At 50.2% G+C, this 18,109-nt stretch overlaps 7 protein-coding genes and 3 non-coding genes across 10 annotated transcripts; 6 read left to right on the top strand and 4 right to left on the bottom strand.

Moving 5' to 3' along the window:
- Nucleotides 1–1,128: 1,128 nt before the first annotated feature.
- Nucleotides 1,129–2,805, top strand: DAL4 (nucleobase cation symporter-1 family protein; the record flags this gene model as incomplete). Its single annotated transcript, XM_076681706.1, has 1 exon — nt 1,129–2,805. The coding sequence occupies one exon, from the start codon at nt 1,129–1,131 to the stop codon at nt 2,803–2,805; it is 1,677 nt and encodes a 558-aa protein (XP_076543663.1).
- Nucleotides 2,806–3,869: 1,064 nt separating this feature from the next.
- TRVA0_001S00892 (uncharacterized protein) lies at nt 3,870–5,351 on the top strand (the record flags this gene model as incomplete). Its single annotated transcript, XM_076681705.1, has 1 exon — nt 3,870–5,351. The coding sequence occupies one exon, from the start codon at nt 3,870–3,872 to the stop codon at nt 5,349–5,351; it is 1,482 nt and encodes a 493-aa protein (XP_076543662.1).
- Nucleotides 5,352–5,901: 550 nt separating this feature from the next.
- On the bottom strand, nt 5,902–7,191 carry APM1 (AP-1 complex subunit mu; the record flags this gene model as incomplete). Its single annotated transcript, XM_076681704.1, has 1 exon — nt 5,902–7,191. One exon carries the CDS (start codon nt 7,189–7,191, stop codon nt 5,902–5,904), a length of 1,290 nt encoding a protein of 429 aa, XP_076543661.1.
- Nucleotides 7,192–8,968: 1,777 nt separating this feature from the next.
- On the bottom strand, nt 8,969–9,352 carry MCO14 (4a-hydroxytetrahydrobiopterin dehydratase; the record flags this gene model as incomplete). The annotated part of the gene is made up of 3 exons (XM_076681703.1): nt 8,969–9,088; nt 9,139–9,201; nt 9,251–9,352. 3 exons carry the CDS (start codon nt 9,350–9,352, stop codon nt 8,969–8,971), a joined length of 285 nt encoding a protein of 94 aa, XP_076543660.1.
- Nucleotides 9,353–9,770: 418 nt separating this feature from the next.
- Nucleotides 9,771–11,566, top strand: PAB1 (polyadenylate-binding protein, cytoplasmic and nuclear; the record flags this gene model as incomplete). The annotated part of the gene is made up of 2 exons (XM_076681702.1): nt 9,771–9,969; nt 10,023–11,566. The coding sequence occupies 2 exons, from the start codon at nt 9,771–9,773 to the stop codon at nt 11,564–11,566; spliced, it is 1,743 nt and encodes a 580-aa protein (XP_076543659.1).
- Nucleotides 11,567–12,559: 993 nt separating this feature from the next.
- Nucleotides 12,560–13,552, bottom strand: TRVA0_001S00804. Its single transcript, XR_013062041.1, has one exon. It is a non-coding gene; the product is annotated as an uncharacterized misc_RNA (transcript).
- Nucleotides 13,553–14,077: 525 nt separating this feature from the next.
- GAP1 (amino acid permease) lies at nt 14,078–15,859 on the top strand (the record flags this gene model as incomplete). The annotated part of the gene is made up of 1 exon (XM_076681701.1): nt 14,078–15,859. One exon carries the CDS (start codon nt 14,078–14,080, stop codon nt 15,857–15,859), a length of 1,782 nt encoding a protein of 593 aa, XP_076543658.1.
- A 415-nt stretch (nt 15,860–16,274) lies between these two features.
- Nucleotides 16,275–17,048, bottom strand: NFU1 (Nfu1p; the record flags this gene model as incomplete). Its single annotated transcript, XM_076681700.1, has 1 exon — nt 16,275–17,048. One exon carries the CDS (start codon nt 17,046–17,048, stop codon nt 16,275–16,277), a length of 774 nt encoding a protein of 257 aa, XP_076543657.1.
- A 246-nt stretch (nt 17,049–17,294) lies between these two features.
- On the top strand, nt 17,295–17,941 carry TRVA0_001S00738. The gene has a single exon (XR_013062040.1). It is a non-coding gene; the product is annotated as an uncharacterized misc_RNA (transcript).
- A 4-nt stretch (nt 17,942–17,945) lies between these two features.
- On the top strand, nt 17,946–18,019 carry tRNA-Val(AAC). Its single transcript has one exon. It is a non-coding gene; the product is annotated as a tRNA-Val (tRNA).
- The last annotated feature ends 90 nt before the right edge of the window (nt 18,020–18,109 follow it).

The raw sequence follows: 18,109 nt of genomic DNA, 5'->3' as shown, positions 1-18,109 counted from the left end.
AAGCTAGCGCTTTTTGGCATGAGCCGCACGCGCCGCATACCTACGAACTATACCCCCAGACCAGACAACCCCATCTACGGTCTGGATCACGCATACTACGTACTAGAAAGTCTGCAAAAAACGCGTTTTAACGCAGTGCATAAGACGTATACCGACCGTCAGGGTCCGGAGCCAATGAATGCCGCATGAGCCGCACTACTCGACATGGCGAAGTTGGCGACAAAAAAAAGATGCAAGGCGAGTGGGATGAAGACGATCGCTTAAGATCTGAACACGAGCAAGTCTGTTAATAACTGCAAAGGAGTCCGTTAGGCGACGCAAGTCGAGGAGGATTACGTTATGCAGTGCCATTGGAGCCGACCTGCCTCACCTCTACAGCGACCGCTTGTCTCAGGCGGGCAAGGTATACCCCCGTTTGGTACAGCTAAATTGGACCGGGAAGCTTGACTCAGTCGATGCGGATACAGGCCAGCTGTAGGGCCTGTCAAGCAGGGGTTCAGGGAAACTTTTTTTTCCTGGCAATCCAGCCTTACTGTGTCGGTTTTTGCATCCCTGACCCCTTGCTTCAGCACACCCCTGGTTGACATTTTGAGGTAAAAAAAAACTATGAGAAAAAGCACAGACCCTGGTTTCCCCCAAGCGGAAAGGTACATACACACTGCTGACCCGAATGCGTGGCCGGTTAGGCGATCCTGCCGAGCAGATGAAAAATAATCCAGTAAAACGACCATTTCAAGACTATAGCAGCAACAGGCTGCAGAAGCCAACCAATTTTTGAGGGGCTCCACCACCTTCGGGCTACCAATTTCAAGCCCCTTAAACGGCTGACGAAGGCCTAACTCGACCTACAGGCGCACCTGTACACAGCACAGTACTACCAAATCGAGACAGGGGCAGTTGTCTTTGACGATCTGTGCGTGGGATAATTGCAACCCGGTGCATTAGGGATTAATGACCAGTACCTATACCGTTGGACGATCCAACCGTAGCGGGAACCACGTTGGACGAAAAGTAATTCAGGACCGTTAGGGGATCTAGCATTTGAGCGCAGAATAGATATAAAAAGCGCAACGGTGCAGGATATAAATTAATCCTCCAAGGAAACCTTTTCGTCCGGTGAAAAAAAAAATGTCGAACGAGGACAACTCTCCTCAGGGCTCGTGGCTCGAGCGAACCAAGCACACCTTCTCATCATGGCATAACTTCCACCAGGCCATCGTGATTAAGGACCACCAAGGGTCCCTGAGCAACCGGGACTTGCTGCCTACGCCGCCGGAGCGACAGACTTGGAACTGGTTCTCCTTCTTCTGCTACTGGTTCTCCGAGGCATGGGCCATCGCGACCTGGAGTATCGGTTCTACTATGATCGCTGCGGGTATGACCGTGGCTGAGTCCATCTTGACCGTGTTCTTTGGCAACCTCATTATCTCTATCGCCTTGGTCTTCAACTCGCGGGCCGCCGCTAAGTACCACCTGGGCTACCCAGTGCTGGCGCGATCTGTGTTCGGCATCTACGCCCATTACTTCTTCATCGTGCTGCGAGCCATCCTCGGTATTATCTGGGGTGGTGTTCAGCTCTACTTTGAGGGTCAGTTCATCTCCATCATGCTGCGATGCATTTTCCCCGGCTGGATGCGACTCCACAATACGATTCCAGCCTCGCAGTTCATCGACCTGCAGACTTTCCTCGGGTTCTTCTTCGCCTTCCTCATCACCCTTCCGCTGCTTTTCGTGCACACCTACAAGCTGCGACACCTGTTCACCGTCAAGTCTGTCCTCCTTCCATTCGCCGGTATCGGTATCGTCGCCTGGGCGGCCAAGCTGAGCGGCGGTATTGACTCTGGCGTCATCGTCAACACTTCGGCTCGAGGTTCGACGACTTTGTTTGCATTCGCCGTGCTCGCCCAGCTTAACGCCCTCTTCGGTGCCAGCTGTGCGCTCGTCGTCACGGTTCCTGACCTGGCCCGGTACGCCAAGTCGGACCGATCCCAGTTCTGGGGCCAGATCTTGGCTCTGCCAGTTTCCCAGACTGTTTGCGGTGCCTTTGGTATCCTGACCACGGCCGCCGTCCAGCAGGCGTGGGGCGAGATGTACTGGAACCCATACGATTTGTTGAGTGCCATCCTTGACCACAGCTACACCTCCAAGGCTCGAGCCGGTGTCTTCTTCGCGGCCTTTTCCTTTGCATTCATGACTCTGGGCACGTCTATTGCCTGCAACATTATTCCATTCGCCGCTGACGTCACCTGCTTGCTGCCAAAGTACCTTAACATTCCGCGGGGCCAGATTCTCTGTCTCGTTATTGCGTTTGCCATTGTGCCATGGCGAATTTTGACTTCCGCCGCTACTTTCCTCAACTTCTTGGGCGGCTACTCCATCTTCCAGGGTTCTGTGGTTGGCATCATGTGTGTCGACTACTTCCTCGTCCACCGGGGCAACCTCAAGTACCGTGACCTGTACACTTTCAGCAAAGATGCTGCGTACTACTACTCCTTTGGTGTTAACTGGCGGTCGATTGCCGCCTTCATTGTTGGTTTCGCGCTGCCATTCCCGGGCTTCTGCGCTACTCTGGCCGGCAAGCCTATTAATGTTGCCGCGTTGCGAATGTACGACCTTGGCTGGCTGCTCTCTATTACTACTGGTTCGCTGAGCTACTATCTTATTTGCCTGGTGTGCCCGGTTCCGCAGAATGACAAGAGCCTTGGATTTGAGGAGTTGATCGAAGATCCGGAAAACGCTACTACTGAGTACTACTCGACCGGGGTCGATTCGTCTGATGATGTTGAAAAGATCGGCTCAAAATGATACAGTCTATAGACTAGTTATGCCTTCTAATGTTTTAATGCGATGTTTCTAGAATTTATTTTGATTACCGTTTCTTTCATGATTCATTGCTACCCATCAAGCATCAAAGAATCCTTCAAAAAGCGTAGCTAAAAGTAACTGTATCTGTACTATATATATCATTCCAATGATGCGACGATGGGTGGTGCATTACCGTGATACAGAACAAGCAATACACGTACTCGCCATTCCAATGATACGACGATGCATTACCGTGATACACAAGAAGCAATACACGTAATTCGGCAGCATCCGAAACTCCTGGCTCGAGTTTTTGGAAGACTCGACACGTATTGGCCTCTGATGTACTGTAGCTAGAAGTTATTAGGTAAAAGCGTCAATTCTGTAATTTTATCGCAGCTTTAACGAATCCATCGGATCAATTGCTGTATTTTCCTAGTGACTTGAAAATTACATATGCACAGAGTGACGCAGATCCTGTTTATTATTTTTTTAACAATTTTTTAATATCAACCGGTTTTCAAGCAGCCAAGACGAGTCAAGAGGAAACCGGAAACGGAAGGTCTACACGAAGATGAACGGTTAACATGGTCCAGTGCTATTTAGGAGAGCTGCCAACCTCAAGGGTACAAGAACGATATCCTGACTGCATCAGAGATACTTCCCGAGGGGATACTGTCAACATTACGCACCATAATGCGCCAGTTACAAGAATCATTTTGACATGAGTTCATTTCATTTCATCTCATGATATTGTATCGGAAGTTTAATGACATTAACATATGATGAATATAATAGATTCAGATAAGATAGAAAACTAAGCTAGCATATTTCAATCGTCCATGAATTGATTACAGGTGGTCACAAGTAGTTCGAGCCAAAACAAAAAAAAGCCCCTAGATGATACTAATTCCACCCACTTGATCAGGTACTAATAAATACACTAAACCTTTCCAGCTTTTTGGAAGTAATAACTAGCCTTGAGGGTGGTCGTGTTACAAAGTGGTGATTGGTCGGGGCAGAAAAAACGGAGCAAAACGAAACACCCCGGTATCCAACATACGATGAGCGCAAGACGGGGCGTTGAACGGATCAATTCGACCCTCAAGGCCATCAAAAGCTCGTTCCCAGATAAGAACGACCTCCATGCGCGTATATCCGTAGCGCTGAGCGACTCCGCTGCTGCGCGGACCGCCATAGTTCCGTTCCACTCTACGCGCACTGATATCAAGACCGTGCTTGATTCGCTGCTGGCGGACCCGCTAGCCGGCGACCAGCGCTGGTACGAGGCGTTCCAGAACCGGCTGCTTGCCAAGGACGTCCTCGTGCGGTACTCAAACTCGTTTGACCACGTGAAGACGCATAACTCGCTGATAGAGTTCCCAGTGCCTTTCCGCGACTACCCACATGGCCGCGAGACCGAAGTCATTGAGGTCAATTCCTACAAGGACTCAAAACCCCATGCTGATTCGGCGAGCCAGCATGTGTTTGTGTCACGGGATGTACACGCTGCGTTGACTAACAAGGTGCCTTCTCACTTCCCGTCGACGCTCGTAATTGACGTAGACGAAGGGGTTTCCGTCCCTGAAGGGCAAAACGTTGTAGTTGTGCGGTCTAAACTGGCTCAGGAGAGCATAGATCTGCTGATTGCGTCTCCGCGCAACATTACAAGAGCTCAAGAGCTGAGGAGGAAATCTAACATTGAGGCTCTGGAGAAGATTGTGTTCCGCGACCCGAAAGAGCTGGACGTGGCTCTTCTCGCGTCAATCATTGGAACATGCGACAGCATTGTCGAGCCTCAGTGCAATGTTGAGTTTAACAGGGCGCTGAAGACAGAGGAGGAAGAGGTGAAGCGCCAGAGGCAGGGCTGGGCGAAGAACGCTCATGAGGAGCTGCAAACAACTTTGACCAATGGGCTGAACCTGTGGAAAAAGAGAATGCCGTGGTGGAAGCTGTACGTGCAGGTTGACGACGTTTACGACAGCATTGACAAGACGCTTCAAGTGAGCTACCTGCCGCGGGCGAAGTCCAGTCTTGATTACTTGACGGGACGCATTGATGCATTTGCTGAAAAGCACAACCTACCCGACGTGGGAAAGCAGGCGCCGGAGACTGCGGAGTCGCGGGCCAAGGCAGATCCGATTACCGCGTCTCGGAATGAGGTTATGAGCGATAATGCCGTGGATGTGCATAATAGTGCCATTAAGGCGCTGACGACTATTCTATTTGGTGTACAGCTTCCCTGCACGTTACTTCCATTGCTGGGAGTCTACTTCTTTGACTACTCATTGTATTCGATGGGGTCTGTTATTGGTCTGGGCGCAGTACTTGGGTTTGGCAGACTTCAAAAGCAGTGGAGTAGGATACAGGACAGCTTTAAGGCGGACGTTTTGGAAAAAGCTCGCCTGGCGTTGAATCAGAGTGAGAAGCTGGTCTTCCAGCGCTGGGAGAAGAAGATTCTTGACCAGCAGCGGATCATTGAGGGCAGGAAGCAGTACGTTGACCAGCTGCGCCAAGACGTGGATGAGTTGTATAAAACACACTAGAACTTCAGTACTAGAGTATATTGACACTAGAAATAAAAAAACCTCAAAGTAGTGATTCAGCTATTTTAAATAGCGTATATAACCCAGCAAAAAGTTGTTTAGAGGGGCTCTACTAGCTCACCAGCCATGCAAGAGCAATTGATCGTACAACAGGCTCTGTTACAAATAGCTGTTGCAAACTCCCAGCGCTGCTACCAGACCTAGTTACAGATGTTTGTTACACCACTTCTCCAGTCGCTATCTGATAAGGCTGGCAGAACCTCCGCGCAGCGGAGCCCCAGGGGGGTTTGGGGGGACTGGTCCCCCCATGAACGCTCCATCGCTTCGATTGACTTGGGGGCCAGCCCCCAAACCCCCGTAGCTCCGCTTCGCGGAGGGATTCGTTTGATTGGCTACAATATCTCAGCGAAGCGGAGCCCCAGGGGGCTTGGGGGGACTGGTCCCCCCTGACACGCTTACCTACTACAGTAGTTCATTGATTCAGGAGACTTGTGGGGGTGAAGGAATGGTGTGTCTCGTTAAATGCATTTCTATGTCAATAATTAAGGGGTTAAGACTTTTGTCTAATCATATAATCGCCACTATTCGTAAGATATCGCACCCACGGGAGACTCTGGTAGCGCAGCCGCGGCTCGGTGACCTTGAGATATCGCACCTGAAGCCCAGAGACCGCCAGGTAAGGAATTTCAAACTTTACGGTAACCGGTTGTTGTTTGACGGCTGCCCGGGTATTCTGGTCGTCCTCGTCAATCGTTGACAGCTGCAGTTCTGCCTTCATAGCCATCTCCTTGCCGCCCGGAATACCCTTCATCTTCCATAAAATGGCATTTTTTTCAGGGGCGTACACCACCGTGCCAGCATCGGTCTTGAACCGCGGGCTATCCGCGTCTGGGGGCACTGGGATTGCGATTTCCACCGTACCAGTAGTCCGCTTACGGTACTGCGACTTGGCACGCACTGTGACAATTACTCGCGAGTGGGATCGCACGTCAATGTTGCTGGACACTACGAAAAGCGGCCGCGCCGTGGTTTCCCGCACCCGGTAGGACATGAGCTCGAACTTCCCGTCCGGCGGAGTGAATGCAATTGTCCTGTCCTTTTCAAACACGTCGAGCTGGACGCACTGGTGGAACTTCACGTCCTCTAAATTGATGTACTTGCCCTTTCTCGGGCGCGAATCGCCGGCAGGGCGCTTGTCGCTGTCGTTAAGCCCGAGCTTGAGCTCCGGCATGCCCGACAGGTACGCATTGCAATTGACTTTGCCTACAATATCGCTCTGAAGGACTTTTCCATCGTGGCTCATGAGAACATTAAGTGACTCCACGACGTCCAGGTAGAATTCGTTCTTTTTGTAGTAGAGCCCCTCGGGCCGCCACGAGATCGCCTTGGTCAGCACCTCCGACGCCTTGGCCTTGTCCAGGGCGTAAGACTCCTGCGTGATATACTCTTGAAGCACCTTGGTATCTGTGATTTGCGGGTGTCCAAAGTCCATCATCTCGTCGAGCAGCTCGTAGATGATGACGAAGTTGTCTCTGATCGACTCCTCCTCAACGTGCTTGAGGTAATCGGTCAGCACCTTGATTATGTGGTTTAGGAAGAGCAGCGTAGATGCGGCGTTGGAATTCTTCTTGGAGAGTGCCAGCAAGTAGATGTTGTTGTAGGTAATATACATGTAATTGATGCCCTCATGGGTGATGCACGGGGCGAGGGTGCCAGACTCTTCGGCGTTGATGAGTAGTTGGGGGAAGTTTTCCACGGTCGACATGGGGATATCTCCTCGGTAGTTCCGCGATAGCAGCGGGTTCCCCTGGCTGTCGAGGAAGAAGATGGCCGAAGTCATTTTGGCCTGACCTTTAAGCGATGTATAGACGATGTATAAACGATGTCGTGGTGTTTGATGATCTTGGGACATCACCACCCCACCCCACTACTCCACCGAGCTCTGTGATGATCTGTTGGTTATTCCGCCAAATGCAGCAATATTCAATATATATTCTATGATATTTGTATCTTCTATTGGGGGATTGTTATTAAGAAGGACTTCTTTTTCATTCTTTCAAGTGTCCAAGTCCTGGTAGTACTACCGTAATGGTATACCGTTAATGATCTCGAGAATTGTAAAGCTACGTAGGTTGATTGATCAATTGATTGGATATCCAAGTAAATTTAGATTAGATATTTTTTTCAAGGTATTTCAATTCACGTAAATACAGCTTAGCAGGGATTTTAACTCTTTCGTTTCCCCCCAAATACACTACAGAAAGAGGGCATTCGAGGGCCAGCCCTCGAGCTCCCGTAGTTGGGGGCTCTGCCCCCAAACCCCCGTAAAACACACACACACACACAATTCGTTACAGCTCGCAACAGCGTAACAAATCTTTGTTACAGGGGTGGGTATACCACACCTTGCTAACTACCTAGCATGTACCGGGGTGCACTAGATCTTCAGCTGTTGATGGTATATTCGTCTCAGCTCTGGTATTCAAGGTGTAACTATGTCGACTCCTTGTTATGGCAACGGTATTTATTCAATTGACTCAATTCTTGAGTATCTGACATGGAACTGCATTTAACAGTAGTAATCGCTCCAATGCTTCACTTAATTGTATACTTACCTTCTACACCGGCTCTTCGACCAACTTTGTCTCAATGGCGTAACTCTCGTGTTGTACACAATTCCTGTCTCCAAAAGCCTTATCGGTATATTGTAGGCCTCAACGGGCGTAATACTGAAATTGATCCATCATCATCGCTGAACTGACAGTAGAGTACTATAACAGTACGGAAGAGGAGCATGCAAATCTTAACGAAGTACTCGTGAGGTTGAATAACGAGCTACGCTTGTAACCATTCTAAATGAGATTAGCCCGGGTAAATTCGAAAATCTGTCATGGAAGGCTATCCTACTCAGTGAGCGCTCATATGGAATGAAGACTATACGACTCATAGCGACTTGGCACGAAGCAAATATTACCTACTCTACCCAGTTGGAAGGTCCCTTGGCACAGCTCCAATTTGTTACCACTATTGAAAGAAACCATTTCCAAAGGATACCAGTATCGGTAGGCAAGTAGGCAGAAAAGAATAGAGTCAATAATGGCACGGCTGTAACCATGCATGTTTAAGGGCCCTGCAGAACCATTCGCCAATGCAACTTACTAGACAAGCCAGGCTGAACTTTTTATCATAAAAGAGTCTTTTATACCAGTATATGCTACATCATCATGGTATAACGTTACTAAATTATGGATTGTTGTTACGAATCCTCCGCGAAGTGGAGCTACAGGGGGGTTAGGTGGTGGCCCCCAATACTATGACAGTTAGCCATGGCATTGACCAATTGGAAGGAGCATATGTTTATCGCTTTTAGAATCCCAAACCCAGGTAGTTAATCGAATGCTGAATATATCCTAATGAATTGGTCCTGAAGGAATCTTTTATACCAGGTATCTTATAGTTACTATGATAAACTAAGAACTACGAATCCTCCGCGAAGCGGAGCTACAGGGGGTTTGGGGGACTGGTCCCCCACTACTGTGACAGTAGCCCACAACTTTGACCAATTGGAAGGAGCTTATCGCTAAGCAGCTATCTAAGTACATATACTAATGAATTGGTTATTCCCGCTCGGGATACTTCTTTGCGAACTTGTCGATCGACTTGGCAAGATCCACGTCCAAGTCCGTCAATCCACCAGTATCATGCGTAGTCAAGGTCAACTTGACCCGATTGAATTCCTATACCAATTATTAGTCCCACTATCCTATACCTTACTAGATGGACTTACGTTTTCAATCTTGGGGTGGTGGTTCTTATGATGGGCCAGCATTGCGACTTGTGTGCAAAAGGCCTAAATCTTGTCAGAATACCCTACATATCTATGATTATGGTGTACCTACCCAAGCGTTGGTGAAGCCCTTGAACTTCCACTCTCTAGCGATACTCGTGCTTCCCTCGGCCTTCCAAAGTGGTAATTCTGCCAGTGCTTTTGACGGCTCCATTTTAGTGTATCTAACAGAGTATCGTCTCACCCACTGGCTCACACCACGAATTGGCCCCATCATGACTTCCCTCCATCTCCATCGGGTCTCAACCTTAACCATTTGGTCCCAACCGCCGCACAGCACATCTTCCCCCCAGCGACAAGCCCCGGAAAGCCTCTCCCGGGGTACCTCCCTGGCTTCCCGCCAGGCCACTACGAATTCCAAAAGAAAAGGAGGGGGTTTGGGGGGCCCAGCTCCCCAACTACGGAGTCTGGGGCTGGCCCCAGGAAGACTTTCTGCGGCGCAATTGCCCATATATCGCCGGGTGTCGAGACTGGGCCTATAGGAGCGCGGGGGGATGGATGTCCCAAGGGTGCGCGTGGGACAAACCCGCCCAAATTTTCACGACAACTTTTCAACCCAAGCCAATTGAGAGATGTCGCACGAAGAGGAGCGGAAACCGGAGGAAGAGTGTTCTCTGTACGTCGGGGACCTGGATGCGGGCGTGACGGAGGCACACCTGTTCCAGCTATTTTCGCAGTTTGGGCAGATCAAGAGCATTCGGGTCGTCAAGGACAGCATGACCCGGCGGTCGCTGGGGTACGCGTTCGTCAACTACCTATCTCCGGGGGACGGTATGTGGGATGAATTGAGCAATTCTGGGTGGAGTGTAGGCTAACGTGATTAGCAAAGCGGGCGTTGGCGGACCCGGCGGCCAGAGTGCTGGACGGGAGACCGCTGCGAGTGATGCCATTCCAGCGCGATCCGGCGTTGAGGAACCACAACTCGAGCGGAAACATCTTCATCAAGAACCTGGATGCCAGCATCGACCGTGAGGCTCTGCATGAGACCTTCTCGGCGTTCGGCAAGATCATATCGTGCAAGGTGGCCTACGATGAGTACGGTATGCCACGGGGATTCGGGTACGTACTGTTTGAAGACCCGCGAGCTGCCGATGAGGCGATTGAGCAGATGGACGGTGTGCTTATGAACGACCGCCAGGTGTCGGTGTCGCACCACATTACGAAGCGTGAGCGTCAGCATCGTCTCGAGGAGATGAGGGCTAACTACACCAACCTGTACATTAAGAACATTGACCAGAGCGTCACCGAAGGTGAATTCCGGGCATTGTTCGAGCAGCATGGCGCCATTGCGTCCATGTCGCTACCGCTGACTGCTGAAGGGCTGTCACGTGGCTTTGGGTTCGTCAACTACGAGTCCCACGAGGACGCGGTTAAGGCCATTGAGGCTCTCCGGGGGTATGAATTGCACGGGAAACGGCTGTACGTGTCACGGGCCCAGAAGAAGTACGAGCGGCTCGAAGAGCTGCGCCAGCAGGAGCAGGCAAGACTAGCCTCCAAGTTCCTCAACACCAACCTCTACGTTAAGTACCTGGACGAGTCGATTGACGACGACCGGCTTAAGGAGGCGTTTGCGCCGTTTGGCACTATCACCTCGGCGCGCATCATGACCGACGACTCTGGGCGGTCACGTGGCTACGGGTTTGTGTGCTACGCGACGCCGCAGGAGGCCCAGGCGGCTATCGCTGCCATGCATGAGAGCGAGCTCGCCGGAAAGCAGATATACGTCAACCTGGCCCAGCGCAAAGACAAGCGCGGACCTCCTCCCATGGGCGGGGTTGGTTCAGCCGCAGCCGCCGCAGCGGCTGCGGCTCAGATGGGGATGGGCATGCCCGGAGGGCCCGCCAACAAGTTCTACCGTGTGCCGCAGTTCCCATTCGTGCCTCCGCCTCCTCCACCAGGTGCTAACATGCCGCCTCCCGGTGTAGTGCCACCGTCTCCCGGTATGGGCTTCCCGATGCCTCCGTTCATGCCGCAGCAGCTGTATTACCCAATGCCCGGGGCCCAGCAGTTCTACCGGCCAGGGGCCAGCTCCACCAAGAAGCCCGCAAGCGCCTCGCCAAAGACCAAGAAACCGGGCAAAAAGAAGATGAACAAAAACCAGCCGCCGTTCGGCTCGACCCTGAGCGCCGCCGTCGCGTCCGCCTCGACCCCCGAGGCCGAGAAGCAGGTCATTGGCGAGGCGCTGTACCCTAAAGTGTCGGCCCATCGTCTTGTTAAGAAGGACGACGAGCTTGCCGGAAAGATCACCGGTATGTTGCTGGACCACGACACCCAGGCGCTTCTCACCTGGGTCGACGACGACGAGATACTCGACCGGCATATCACAGAGGCCTACAACGCCTACAAGGAGTACCTCAATTCTCAATAGAGCGCCCTCGTATAGATTGTATATATCTTGGTCCACCCCCACCCTTTCAAACCCCTCCAATTGCTACAACTAGTCTCCGCTTCGCGGAAATATTGTTGCCCATCAATTGAATCCCTCCGCGAAGCGGAGCTACGGGAGCTCGAGGGCTGGCCCTCGAATACCTTGACTATCTAGTGTAAATGGGGGGACCAGTCCCCCCAAACCCCCCTGGGGCTCCGCTTCGCGGAGATATGGCTGTCCATTGTCGCATCGTTGTGTTATGTTGTTACAGCTCGTTACACGCTCCCAACTTGACTGACTTTTGTCGCAACACGTAACGCTTTCTTGTGTACCGGTAGAGCCCGTCACATACTCCTGACTCCTTTGACCCTCAATCATTAGTTACCCACAGTAAGATTCTGGGATCCAGTTGAGACGAAAGAGAACTTCTAAATCTGATATACAGCCACCTAGCTAGCTATTTAATGATCGTAATAACATCTCTGCTTCTTCCTTCACCCCTGCATCCACCGGGATGGTATACAGTCACAGCGTAACAAAATGCAGATACAACTCCCATCACCGGCTGGTTACAAAGCTTTGTTAAAGCGGGACAAAATGTCGTTATACTTCCTGTTTCCACACGTGACTGCCACTTAGAAATGCTATTCAGCTCACGCGGAACGTAACTGTCAGAAACAATGTTATAAGTAGCTGTCAGGGCTCCTGAAATTATGTCGTATTAATACGGCGACTCATTACGCTTGGTATCCGTGCAGGGGTCCTCCGCGAAGCGGAGCTACGGGGAGTTTGAGGGGCTGGCCCCTCAAGTACTGGATATCGGTACAATAACCCAGGAGCATAATGACTAGAATAGTTCATAGTATTTTTTTCTTATCAGAATATATGTAACATTTATAATAATGTAAGTTGCTATCATTACGACTTCCCATATAGTACTCTGAGATGAACTCAGGTCAAATGAAATGAGTACCGCTGGGCTAGAGCAAAACGTGTAGAAGGTTGTACTGGCTAAAGATGCATGCTAGACTAAATATCCTCGGGCAATTATTCAATTGAAAATGAATTGAATAAATTGGGCTTCTGTATTACCACTTTGTACCCCGTTAATTTTAGTTGGCTGATGAGGTATACGATTAACCATCGCAAGTAAAGTAGATCTCAATGGATCTCGTATATTACTTTCATGCAACCCGAATATTTTTGTCACAATCATGTAAATGTTAGCAAAACAATAGAAGGAGCCCATGGATAATGTATTTCAACTTTTTAATGGCACATTGGTACACTAGAATGCACAATTGTGCCGGCCCCGTCAAATACTAGTCGGGGTAAGACAGCCGCACGCGGCTAACACAGATCAGGGCAATTCGAACAAATCCAAACAATTCCAAATGACCTCAATTTCTAAACTGAATAGCCAAAATATGTGCATAGTCTGGTACTATTGTGCATTCTAATGCAGCATGATGTCGGTTTCCAACAAGTACAATGGCGTATAGAACTTGAAAAGCACCATTACGTACTTGACGTCATTATACCAGCCCACCCATCGCACCGGAAATGCACTGCCAATAGATCTTCTTCAATACACACTGTACCAGTCGTGACATTCAGCCACTTCTTTACAGGCTATGACCTGCACCAGCCAATGGCCAGGCTTCAGTTATCTGTAGAAATCCAATTGACGAAATAATTTGGGGATAATTAACAGGCGAATAATTAAACCCCCCTAGTCGCGCCCAAAGCGTCACATGCAAATGATAAGCACTGCAATATGAGGAACGGCAGCCGATCAAAACGGCTTCCATTTCACCTCATGCCATACGATGCACAGGATAGCGGCTACAATACACAGAAACCATTCATGAAAAGCTGGAGAAGAGAGCCTTGACCTGCAGAAGGTACCGCAAGAGAGTACGTGTCTTACCTCCTGAGTAATGAAAAACTTCACGGGGTCTCAAATACGTTCACAGGCCCAACCGGTGGAAAGACAGACAAACCGGGAACGAAAGATTGTGAAAATACTCCATTACTACGGGAACAACTACAAGTACTAGTGAATCAGTGCTTTACACCATGTGCTTCTTCCCTGGTAGTCGAACCAATCAATTGGCCCCGACCATGGTATGATCATGCACAGCGGAATATCCGTCTCCTTGCCTACCCAACCTAATGGCCAATAACCAAGCGTCTTTAGTGGCGACCTCACCCGCGGCCGTATTGGATCGGATCAGGCAGGATAACGTGATGTGTTAAATGAGCGCATGTTGCGCGCGCGCGCCAAGTCGGGCTGGCGGCTATCACCGTGGAGCGCCCCATGACTGCACAGCCGCGTCAGAATCCCACACATCGACGCACGTCTCCGTGCAGATATAAGAGAGCGGGTCGTGCAGAAAGATAGGGACCGGACGAAAAAACGAAGAGACAGGCTTTTTTTGAGGGAAAAGAACGAGGGGTTTTACACACACACACATATATATATACCAGTGGTCTGATGGGTGCCCCCGAATGCTGTTCAGGATGAGCACGAAGAAAAAACGCACCAGCCAGGCGTCGTCTGGCTCCTCTGACGAAAATATATACGGACACATTGTCCAGGAACACACGAAAGAGCCAAAATGGTACAAGCGGTTTGCGGACAGCTTCAAACCCGCTCATGATACGACGATTCACAGCGAAACGGCGACGCTGTCGGATCTCGAAAGAGCGGCTCTCGCCTCCGCAGCATCGCCTCTCTCACGAAAACTGAGATCGCGACACTTGCAAATGATAGCTATTGGCGGCTCTATTGGTACGGGGCTGTTTATTGGTTCCGGAGCAGTTTTGCATTTTGGCGGTCCAGCGTCACTGATTATCTCCTACACCATTGTGGGGCTTATGCTCTACTGCACAATGCAGGCTCTTGGAGAGCTGGCGGTACTTTTCCCCGTGTCGGGTGCGTTTGCCGCTTACTCTGCGCGGTTCATTGACCCGGCGTGGGGCTTTGCCATGGGATGGAACTACGCCGTACAATGGCTGGTAGTTCTGCCCGTGGAGCTCGTAGCAGCCTCTATTGCCATCCGGTTCTGGAAGAGCGATATAAACTCGGTCGCCTGGGTGGCTATATTCTACGTCATCGTCGTGACGTTCAACCTGTTTGGCGTCCGTGGGTACGGCGAGACGGAGTTTGTGTTTTCCATTATTAAAATCATCGCCATTGTAGGGTTCATTATCCTGGGGATTGTCATCAATGTCGGTGGAGGCCCCAATGGAGCGTATATTGGCGGCAAGTACTGGCACGACCCAGGGGCTTTTGCCGGTAACAGCCCCATTGACAATCTTAAACGAGTATGTTCGACTTTTGCGGCGGCGGCCTTTTCATTCACGGGTACTGAACTGGCAGGTCTTGCTGCCGCAGAAACTGAAAACCCGCGTAAATCCCTTCCGGCTGCCTGTAAACAAGTGTTTTGGAGAATCACCCTGTTCTACCTCATCTCACTGACCCTGGTAGGATTACTGGTACCGTACACAAATGACCGACTACTCGACGCGTCACCGAGCAACCCGAACATCACAGCTTCGCCATTTGTAATTGCCATTGAGAATGCCGGCATTAAAGTGCTACCCAGCATTTTCAACGTTGTTATTATCATTGCTGTGCTCTCCGTGGGAAATTCGGCTGTCTACGGGTGCTCGCGAACCCTCTCCTCGCTGGCGGACCTCAATCTGGCCCCCAGGTGGCTCGGGTACATTGACAGGAACGGCCGACCTCTCGTTGCCATTCTCATCACCAGTGCATTTGGCCTGCTCTGCTTCCTCTCGGCCAGCGATAACGAGGAGCAGGTGTTTGAGTGGCTCATGGCGCTGACCGGTCTCTCCCTGATTTTCACATGGGGATCCGTATGTGTCTGCCATATTCGATTCCGAAGAGCATTCCACATTCAGAACAGAGACCCAGACGAGATCCCGTATCGGTCTCAAGTCGGTATCTACGGGTCGATGCTTGGCCTGCTTATCAACGTCCTCGTGCTCATTGCCCAGCTATGGGTGGCAATCTCTCCGGTCCCAGGCGACGGCGAGCCAGGAGCACGTCTTTTCTTCCAGAAGTATCTTGCTGCTTTTATTATTGCGGTGTGTTATATCGGATTTAAGGTTATCATGCGGCCGCCGTTCGTCCGCTGCAAAGACATGGACCTTATCACCGGTCGACGGGAGATTGACCTGGGTATTCTTAGACAGGAGACCGCGGAAGAGAAGCAGTACTTGGAGGCTAGAGGATACTTGTACCGGGTCTACAAATGGTGGTGCTAATCACCCGCCCCAACTCCTCCCCCTGTATTTTATCATTGACGACTTCGAAAACGCTTTACTAACACTTTTTCTAACCTGACGATGTTTACGACTACCATTCCTTTTTGAGCTTTACAGTATAGACACTTGTTATAAATTGTATCTTTAATTGAACCCTAGTAAGATTTCCTCCGCGTAGCGGAGCCTCACTAGATAGTGAGGATATTCGAGGGCCAGCCCTCGAGCTCCCGTAGTTGGGGGCTCTGCCCCCAAACCCCCATCTAAAAAATTGTCATATTAACAAATCTCCGCGTAGCGGAGCCCCAGGGGGGTTTGGGGGGACCAGTCCCCCCAATTGCATTACAGAGTCAAGGTATTCGAGGGGTTTGCAGTAGCCTTCGTCAATTAATATTATGTACAATTAGTGAGATAGCATTTACAAGCTTGGAGCGAATTCCGCTTTCTCTTCCTCCTTCTTCTTACCGTTGAGCTTTTTTTCCAACTTTTCAAACTCCTGAAGTCCAATCTCCTCCTCCGGGTCCAGCACCTGCTCTACGCCAGTCACCTCCTCGACATAATGCATCAGCATGGACTCAATTCCGTTCTTGAGCGTCACGCTGCTCGAGTCGCACGATCGGCAGGCGCCCTGCAGCTTAAGCTGGACAATACCCTCGTCGGTGAATCCCTTATAAATAATATCGCCGCCATCTTCCTGGATCGCCGGTCTGATTCGAGTATCAATAAGCTCCTTGATCATGGAAACAACTTCAGAATCCTCCTCGCTTGGCGCAGTGTCCTCGCTAACCGCAGTATCTTCAAGCAATACTGGAAGCCCGCTCGAAAAATGCTCGGTCAGAATAGAGAAGATTTCGGGCTTGAGGAGGTTCCAGTTGGAATCGTTCGCCTTCTCGACAGTAATGAAATCATTGCCAAAGAGCACGGATCGAACGCCGTCAATAGCAAAAAGCTTTCGTGCCAGAGGAGAAGAATGAGCCTCTCGGCCACTCAGGAACTCCACAGTCGCGGTACCGCCCAGTACCGGCTGAGATGGAAGGAACTTCAATGCATCATCGTTTGGGGTAGGGCTAGTCTGAATAAACATCGATCTGGCCAACATGGGCCTCTGGAATGCACTGAGTCGAGATGCCTGCTTCACAAATAGCGCAGATCGGGCCAACGATGGCCGCTGGATCAATATTCTCTGCAACATGTCGTGTTTTTTTTGATATGGACTCCAAAAATGTAATGGATAACGATTTTGATTATCGGGCTGCTGATGAATTAAAATTGAGCTGCCTCTGGTTGGCCTTAGCCGAGCGGGTTCGCCCGGGTCTCGGAAATCGTTAGTCAGCTCGGGTCCGTGTTCCCCGCGCGCGCGCATCTCCCCCCTCTTCGCGCTACTTCCCAACCACACTTCCACGTTTCCAAGTTGTCTTCTTTACTCACCGCACTTCTTGCGATATATTCTTCGGTAGCACCCCGGTAATCATGGTTTGAATTGTTAAATGTGTATGATACCTGATATATATGACCCAGTTAATGGTTAATACCCGCTGTTTTTATCTCAATTGCGATTTCGGTGGGCTTTTTTAGAAGGTTGGAATTGTTTAAGGAACATGAATACTTTTGCCACTGTTAAGAATGTCTACCCAGTTACCTAAGTGTCTTATAAAGTGTTATGAAAGTGGTGAGTGTACAGCGGTAAAGGGTCAATCAGCCGTATGCGCCGGCCTTGGCCGAGACTATTTAATCGTGAGAGGATTGATGAAGCCAACATATCATCTCTTATTAAGCTCCAAGCGGCAGCCTATAACATAAAAACATACCCCAAGGTAAGTGTGAATGTGGCATAGTCCGCTAACGAATTTTAGCGCTTTCCAACTTCCATCGAGGCCGTTTTTTTGAAAATTCAGCGGTGTATGACCATTTATTCAGTGAGTTAATGGTCTCATTTGTGTCATGAATATGGCGAGCCGTCTTCACTGAATTCGCTGCCCATGGAAGCGTTGGAAAGCGAGAAAAACGCTTGTACGGCCGAAATTCGGCCATTTGATTACGTGATTTTGTCACGTGACCGAGACCGTGGAGAGCGATTTTTCAACAAATTGGTTCGATGGTCTAGTTGGTCATGGCATCTGCTTAACACGCAGAACGTCCCCAGTTCGATCCTGGGTCGAATCAAAGAAATCCTACCAATGCTGGTGGGAGACCACTTTTTTCATGTTGAGGTTGATGCATGCGGCTGAGACACGTTGAGATAGAAAGCCGCTG

The sequence above is a fragment of the Trichomonascus vanleenenianus genome (assembly GCF_965637985.1).
Source record: "Trichomonascus vanleenenianus strain CLIB 3782 genome assembly, contig: TRVA0_001S, whole genome shotgun sequence".
In the NCBI taxonomy this organism is placed as follows: domain Eukaryota; kingdom Fungi; phylum Ascomycota; class Dipodascomycetes; order Dipodascales; family Trichomonascaceae; genus Blastobotrys; species Blastobotrys vanleenenianus.
The sequence above is the reverse complement of the archived record's forward strand: the minus strand, read 5'-3'. Positions and strand labels throughout refer to the sequence as shown.